This window comes from Podarcis bocagei (assembly GCF_964188305.1).
Source record: "Podarcis bocagei genome assembly, chromosome: 1".
Taxonomy (NCBI): domain Eukaryota; kingdom Metazoa; phylum Chordata; class Lepidosauria; order Squamata; family Lacertidae; genus Podarcis; species Podarcis bocagei.
In genome coordinates, this window is record NC_138125.1 from 14,654,843 (window position 1) to 14,663,293 (window position 8,451).

At 53.4% G+C, this 8,451-nt stretch overlaps 1 protein-coding gene across 1 annotated transcript in view; it reads right to left on the bottom strand.

Annotated features, from left to right (window-relative positions):
- KIF26A (kinesin family member 26A) overlaps positions 1 to 4,170 on the bottom strand; it is a 161,998-nt gene extending 157,828 nt beyond the window's left edge. The window contains exon 1 of the mRNA XM_081190984.1: positions 4,016 to 4,170. Coding sequence (XP_081047110.1) covers positions 4,016 to 4,150 — 135 coding nt within the window. The 5' untranslated portion in view covers positions 4,151 to 4,170. The remainder of the gene's footprint in view (positions 1 to 4,015) is intronic.
- Between the last annotated feature and the right edge of the window lie 4,281 nt (positions 4,171 to 8,451).

Below are 8,451 nucleotides of genomic sequence, written 5' to 3' on the forward strand. Positions count from 1 at the left end.
AATTGATGGAGATGATTTCTACAGAGGAGCCCTGACCTGGCAGCTGGAGAAATTAGCATAGTGAACTAATTGCCTAGTCAGCTGCTGTTTCCTATTGTTTTGTTTTGAAATCCACCCTTAAAAGAAAAACAGTTCTGCCAGATTTTCTGCATGGGGAGCCTATGTGATGAGCCGAGCTTTAACAATGCCCTGGGTCCTGCTTGTGAGCTCCCCAGAGATCATCAGGTTGGCCAGGATGAGACCAGGGTGTTAAACTTAGCTGGGCCATGGGCCTGATCCAGCAGACACTACTTATGTTCAAAGTTCCATCTCATAGAGTCATAGAGTTGAAAGGGCCTCCGCGGTTCATTGCAGCTAATGCTATTCTAGTCTGCATCAACAGAAGTCTGGTGCCTAGGCCAAGGGAAGTCATAAAGTCACTCTATTCTGCCTTGGTCAGACCACACCTGGAATACTGTGTCCAGTTCTGGGCACCACAATTTATGACGGATATTGACAAGCTGGAACATGTGCAGAGGAGGGCAACCAATCTGATCAAGGGTCTGGAAACCAAGCCTTATGAGGAGCGGTTGAAGGAGCTGGGTATGTTTAACCTGGAAAAGAGGAGATATGATAGCCATCTTCAAATCTCTAAAGGGCTGTCTCATGGAAGTTGGAGCAAGCTTGTTTTCTCCTGCTCTGGAGGGCAGGACTCGAACCAGTGGCTTCAAGTCACAAGAAAAGAGGTTCCGACTCAACATCAGGAAGAACTTTCTGACAGCAAGAGCTCATGACCTGATTTTACTCCTGTTAAGTTACACCAAGCATGGCCAATGTGGTGCCGCCAAGATGCTGTGGACTACAACTCCCATCAGCCCCTGCCAGCACGGAAATTGGTCAGGGATGATGGGAACTGCAGTTCAGCAGCATCTGCAGCGCCACAGGTTCCCTTCTCATGCATGGGAGCCATTTTTAATGAATGCATATGGGGTTAAGAGTTTGCCCCGAGTGTGTCCCCTGCACACATCATGTTTGCAGTTTTGAGCACTGACCAGGAAGCTGAACCTTCTCTGTAAAGCTTCTCTGGTTTCTGGCTGAACCATTCACACGTGCTTGATTTCTCTCCCCACCACAGGCTATCAGTGGCTACCAGCCATGATGGCTATGCCCTGCCTTTGCAGTTGGAGACAGCGATATTTCTGAACACCAGTTGCTGGAAACCACAGGGGGGAAAGAGAGGTCTTGTGTTCGAATCCTGCTTGCGAGTTTCCCACAGGCATCCGGCTGGCCACCCTGAGAACAGGATACTGGACTTGATGGGCTATTGGCCCAGATCCTGCCGGTTCTTCTTTTGTTCTTACAGCTGAACGTGTGAGCGGACTCCAATCTGGGGAGAAACATCCCTTTGCAAGTGAGGCAAATCAGCGGGGAAGTTTCTGCCAGTGGAAATTGACCTGAGATACTGGCCACCGCTTGACGCTGCAGTCACCCAGAGACGCACGTGTAAGCCGGCTCGATGCCAGAGGCACCCAGCGGTTTGACCTGATTTCAAGCGTCCCAGGGAGGCGAGCAACACTCTTTCAGTGGCGTAGCGTGGGGGGTGCAGGGGGGGCCGGCTGCACTGGGCGCAACATCTGGGGGCGCAAATCCACGGGTTGGGGGCGCAAATTACTTGCCTTGCCCCGGGTGCTGACAACCCACGCTACGCCACTGCACTCTTTGAATTCTTCCAGAGCAAAGTGAGCTCGTGCGGCTGCTAGAATTTGTAGCTACTGCTGCAATTACGGTACACATTTGAGAAATCCTTTTCTTAGCTCTCTTTTTTTGCGGGGTGGGGGAGAGAAGAGAAGAGAGGCGTGCCACTAAATTGGCTCAACCGCAGAGTCGAGGTAAAAAGGCTGAGACTTCCCTCGCGAGGAGCGATGCAACCTGCGGCTGGCGGTTCTCCGGTCCCTGTTACTAGAGCGCCATCTGCCGGCCGCACGTGGCTCTGCAGCTGCCCGGCTGGAGAAAATTAAGCCATCTCTCCGCATTGGGCGAAGGAAGGAGCGCGCGTCGAGGGGTCCCCAGGACCAGATCTTCTCGTTCAACACTGCCGGTCTGCCTCGCCCCGAATAGCGGAGCTCACCGGCCCCCAGGAGCTCCTTCCTTGCCCCATAACCAGCACAGGCGCCTCATTCCCATCTGCAATCCATACAGGGGCAGTGCCCAATACTAGGTTGCAAGCGCACCTGTTCAGGATTTTTGGGGGGAAGGGTCTTTTTTCTCGCCTTCATTGTTGCTAGCCAGACGCGCGCCCGCATCCCTGAAACGGGCCAAAGCGTCCGGGCCAGGCGCCGCTGCTCTCCCCCCTCAAGGCTCAGCCTACAAGGATCCCCCGACCCCCTTGGCCACGTCTGGGGGAAGCAGACCCGACGCTCCCAAGCGTGCATGGCTGAAGAAGACGTCTAACTTTAACCCGTCGAGGGGAAAGCGGAGCGGTGGAGACGCCCAGGCTGCCCGTGGAAGGGGGGGGGGCGACTCCGCCTTCGCTCTTGAACCGTAGGGCTTTCTCGGGCAACCCTCAGAAGCGTCCCCGCCTCCTGCCTCCCCCCGTCGCCGTCCAAACTCCATCAAGCGCGGTCGTGGCTTGCTTTCGCTCCACTTCCTTCGGCGCGCCAACACCCAGGCGCCTCGGCCGCTCCCTCTCGCCCCCGCTCTCTCACACACCCTCCATACACGCGAGTCCCCTGAGGCAACGTGGGAAGGGCGTGCTCTCTCCACCCGCTAGTCCCCTCTCCCCCAACAGCCCCCAACCCTCCTTCCAAGCACCACCACCCCACCCCCGGCTCTCCCCTCCCAACCTCATCGAAGTAGCCCACGCCGAACAACCCACAGCCACCCCACCCCACCCCACCCCTCGCGTCCTCCCCCCGTTCTTAGCCTGGCGGCGTCTGCAAATGTGGCACTTCGGATCCAATTTGCGAGAGCAGCAGGCAAGGAGCGTTAAGAGGCGCCAAGCCAGGGTGGTGTAGCCATGAGGGAGCGGGGGGCGGGGGCCGCTGGCATTTCCAGGCTAAGGAAGCCCCCTCCTGGACCAACTCCCGTCCAACAAGGCCTTGGCTCAGCGCCGACAAAATAATCACCGGGAAGCACGCGCTTCTGAGCCTTTATCTCTACCGCGGAATAAATATCAGTGTTAGGATTTTTTTTTAATAAAAAAAGTGGAAAGGGGTTGTCTTGAACCCCAGCAGTTCATCAAATCCTAAAAGAAGGAGGCTCGTGCACCAGTGCACCCCTGTGCAAACCGGCTCAACCCACAGCTCCGGAGCCCAGAGACACGTGCGCGCAGCCCTCCTTCAGGTGGTTAAATGAAACTTTCCGTAGGGAACTGAGAACTGAAAAGGCGGGTGCTGGAGGATCCCGGCGAGGCGAGCCCTGGTGGCATTCTGCCGGGTGCGCAGCTGGGGCGGGGTCTTTCCATTAGCTCTGCTTCCCCTCCAGGCTTCCTTTCCCCCGCCGCCGCGCAGTTAAACATCGCCTGCCTCGCCTCCGCGCCTAAGAACAGGCGTGCCAGGAACAGAGTCAGCCTGCTCCGGAGCGCAGGAGGCCGCCGGCAACTCGCTCAAAGACCCCATGTGCCAGAGAGCCGGCGGGTTACAGAAGCCTGCCTGGACTCCCAAGGTCCTATTATCGCGATTGCTTGTGGGAATAACCCGAGAAGGATTCCTCAGCGATTCTCTCGCTCTTTCTGGCGCTCGAGCGACACGCGCTTCGACCTACCGCGCGCTGTCCCTGGTGCTGAAAGCGCGTTGGAGCCACCAAAGGACACTTTCCTTATTCCTAGGCACACAAAAGTCCACAACTGCTTCTACTTTCTCTGTGTGTGTGTGTCTCCAGCATCCCTCGCCTGGCTTATTTATTACCACGCTCTCTTTTAAGTTTTTGCTCCATGTGCGCGGCCTAAAAATGCAAAGTCCGAAGGAAGGTCCCTCTTGCTTGTCGGAGTCCTTAAAAGCCACCCTCCGGCCACCCACCTACCCAGGCCGTGTCTTACCTTGCCTTTCCTCCTGAGAAGATGGCTGGTAAATCCGAAGATGATCTCGGAATCCAAGCAGAGAGCTCCGATCTCCAGTAAACTGGAGTTTTTCCTAGTAGCATTGGGAGGCTCCGTCGATTTTTGAAAAGCCATAGTTTTTAGTTGTTTGGGGGCAGCGGGGGAGTTAACCTCTCCGGCTCCCTGAGCGATATCCAAGGGATGGCAAGGTAGGGGACGGTGTCACGCCTTCATGGTCCTTTTAGTGAGACGCGCCTCTGCTGTGGGTGAGGATCCGAAGGCTACCCAGCTCCGCTCGCTCTTCCTTTCCCTCGTTCTGAGCCTCTCAGCAGCGCACCTTGCGGGAACAACCTCCTGTAGGAACGGCAGCGGCTCCTCTCCGCGTCCCGCGCAGATTTTATCCTCTCCCCGGTCGACTCCACCAGGCAAGACAGAACCCCCTCTGCCATCAGCTAGCCGGGGCTGAGAAGGTGCGCTCTTGAGGGCTCAAGGAAGGGGCTGGGTTAGCCACAGCTGCCTTTCTTTCACTACACACACACACACCGCAGTTGTAGATTGGGGCGCAAATATCCAGGAAGCTCGATCTGTGATGCTGATGGTGCTGAGGGGATTAAGGTGGGGAGCGAGTTGAAGAGTTTGGAAGGAAACAAAGAAATCACTTTCCAAATCTGGGCAGAGCGCAGCTCCAGGGAACGGCGGGGGTGTGCTTTAGGTGAGCTCCTCCAGAACAAGCGCGCCGCCCATCCATCCAAGCTCCCTTTGGCCGCCACCACGGGTCCTACTTCCCCACCCACCACCCCGTCCCTGCTTTCCCTCGGAGTCGCTGTCCAGCAGCTGATCAGCCTCGCTGAGCGCACCCTGGAGGCTGGCGCAGGGAGAAGGAGGAGGAGGCGGCGGCAGCGGCAGCAGCGATAGCCCAGCCCATGCTCACTCTGCTCCGCCAAGCAGCAAAGTTGCCCGCCTGGCCAGGCTCGAGTCGGCGGCTTTCTCTCTGGCGCTGCTATACCGCGGCCAGGAGGCAAGACCGGTCCCTGCTCCAGCCAGCGCTGGTTCTGAGGCGCGCTCTGCTTGCCTAGCTAGAAGGAGCCCTGATTGCAGCCCCTGCCGCAGGGCTGGGGGGAGGGGGGCGAGGAGCCACCAGCCCCCCCTTCTCCAAGCCAATCTCCTCCCCCCCACACCCACCCACCCTTTCCAAACGCAGCTGCCTTCGGTGACATCAGCTAGCAGTGACAAACAGACAGACAGATAGCGCCACGGTGCACTGAAGGGGGAAGAGCAGGATCGATAGGCTTCCAAGGCTGGGGAGAGAAAGGGAGGAGTGGGGGGGGGCTTGCGGAGGGCGGGGGGAGCTCCATTCGGAGCATTGATCCCTTCTTCAAGACACCCCACCCCTCCAGTCCCCGTGTGTATGCTGAAAGTGAGTTGAATGAGCTGTTTAGCCCAGCTTGGCACTGGAGGCGTGGGGAGAGAGAGAGAGAGAGAGAGGATGTGGCGCGCAGCGAGGAATCGCCAACTTAATCCTCTTAACTTGGGCATTCATTGCTGGCACTTCCAAGGAGCGCTGGAGCAAGAAGTAATCTCGGTGCCATTCCTAGTCCTTTCTCCTGGAGCTAATCGACCCTCGCTCCCCAACGTGAAGATATTTGACAGGGAGAAGCCACCACAGTCTTCGAGCTGCAGCGTGTCCTTGGGTTGGTCCGTGCCCGCATGCTTCTCCCCCTTAACAAGCGTCACGTGAAAAGACGTGAACGTGTGAATGGGCCATTGCGACATCAAACACGGCAGGCACAGCTTTTCCCCTCTTCTCTCGCCTGAGATGCTCTTTAGTGGACACAGGTTCAAGTGTTCACCATGTGAGCCAGTGTTGCCTAATGGTTAGAGTGCTGGAACTAGGACCTGGGAGACCAAGGTTCGAATCCCCCCACTTGGCCATGAAGCTCACTGGGTGACCTTGGGCGAGCCGCCATCTCTTAGCCTCACCTACCTCACAGGGTGGTTGTGAGGATGAAATAGGGAGCAGGAGAACCATGAACACCAGCTTAAGATCCTTGGAAGAAAAAGGTGGTCCATATAAAGGTGGTCCATATAAAGGTAATAAATAAACAAAATCAATAAATAAATAAGTGTAGAAAAATCTACATGAGTGAACCAGCCATTTGTTCCAGGTTACACTATATTTGGTATGTTTCCCTTCTATTGGGGGTCACCAGTCTTTTTGGGCCAGTGGGTGCTTCTGTAAACTGATGAAACTTTTGTGGGCACCCCACAGCCAAGAAAACACCACAACCTAAGCAGCAAAAATACTCATCGCAAAGCACTGGAAGACACAAGATTTACCCACCCGGGAAGAATGGCAGATGAAGCTGATGGACTACATGGAATTGGCGGAAATGACTGGCAGAATCCGAGACCAGGGAGAAGAGTTGGTGGAAGAAGAGTGGAAAAAAATTCAAAGTATATTTACAGAAATATTGTAAAATTAATGAATGTTAGAAGGATGCTGGAATGAAGTTACATGGTTTTAGCAGAAATGTTATAAAGAACTAAGTAAAAATAGATTGTTAATGGGCCAAAGTGTAAAATTTAAGGTCAGATTGTGTTAAGATAAATTATAGAACAAAAATTGAGAAAGATGGAAAGGATTTGCTGAAATAGCTAATTGAACAAGAATACAAAAAAGGGAGGTGTGAGGAGGTCGATGATACAAGTAAATGAAAGGTAGAGATATAGAGATGTTGGGTGTGTTTTTTGAATGTTTTTGCTTTTCTTGTTTTCTTGTATTGTTTTTTGTTCTTTTTCTCCTTATTTTTGATGTATTGTGAACTTTTTACTGTTTTTTCTTTCTTCTTTTTTGTAACTATTAAACTTTTAATAAATATCTTTTTAAAAAAAGAAAACACCACAACCTAGTCTATTTGGCACAACAGAATGCTTCTTTTAAGCTTCATTTTACCGGAGGGGGGGAGGCATGAATACCATGTTGTCAGTCCTTGTTCTAGGTTCTAGAAAGAGGGTTGATCAAAGTTTTGCTCCCGGATGACCTCTCAAGCAGGCTTAGGCTTGGGGTGGTTGTTAGGCAGACAGAGGAAGGACTGAATGAGAGTTGGTGGGAACTGTGTTTGCCCTGATGGGCCAGCCTCCACTGCTTTCAGTGCAAGCTTGATTGAAGCTCTGTTACCTTTCCCTGCCCACAGAAACAGTCAGAGCACCATGTGCTTAGAATAATAGAACTACAGTATAGAGAAAAGCAATGACAAACCTAGACAGCATCTTAAAAAGCAGAGACATCACCTTGCCGACAAAGGTCCGTATAGTTAAAGCTATGGTTTTCCCAGTAGTGATGTATGGAAGTGAGAGCTGGACCAGAAAGAAAGCTGGTCGCCGAAGAATTGATGCTTTTGAATTATGGTGCTGGAGGAGACTCTGGAGAGTCCCATGGACTGCAAGGAGATCAAACCTATCCATTCTTAGGGAAATCAGCCCTGAGTACTCACTGGAAGGACAGATCCTGAAGCTGAGGCTCCAATACCTCATGAGAAGAGAAGACTCCCTGGAAAAGACCCTGATGTTGAGAAAGATTAAGGGCACAAGGAGAAGGGGACGACAGAGGACGAGATGGTTGGACAGTGTTCTCAAAGCTACCAGCATGAGTTTGACGACACTGCGGGAGGCAGTGGAAGACAGGAGTGCCTGGCATGCTCTGGTCCATGGGGTCACGAAGAGTCAGACACGACTAAACGACTAAACAACAAGAGTTGAAAGAAGTTGGCAGACAACTACCTCTTGACCAAAGTCTACTTTTAAAAGCCACTATGTGTGTGGAACACCTGGAATGCAGAGGAAGGTGAACCATAACCCTAAACATACCTGAGTACTATAGCCCAGGTGTAAACCAACCATTCTGGGGCTAACAGAATTGAATACTCACTGGTATAGTAGCTGCTGTTGGAAGGGACAGGTTTAAGCATCCCCTCCTGCTCTTCCTGCTCTATTTTTCATCTGCCTCCCTCTTCCAGTCCTCTATCCCTAAAGATGAAGGAAGCACTGCCCCACCAACCTCAGCCTGCCCTCAGCCAGCCCCCACCTGCCTCTCGTCTCACGTACAATTAGTCAGGGGGTGCTTGGCTCTGGCTCCACCTTCTGCTGGTCTTTCTGCCTCCCGCCCTACCAGATCCCAGTTGACACCAGCCACCACCAGTCTGCTGTAGATGCTTTTCATTAAACCACACCTGCACACACAAGGAGGCAGGTTGGCATCCCTTTGTCTCGGGAGGCGATGGAGGAGTGTGCCTTTGGGGGTGCAGTTGAACTGTTGGAAGGTTGCAGCACCTGCTGTGGCTGTAGAGACCAATACAGGAGAGACATGTTTCGTTGCAGCTGGGGCAGATGAAGGCGTCTGGTTGGGCTGCTGCAGATACAACAGGGCGTTTCTTGAA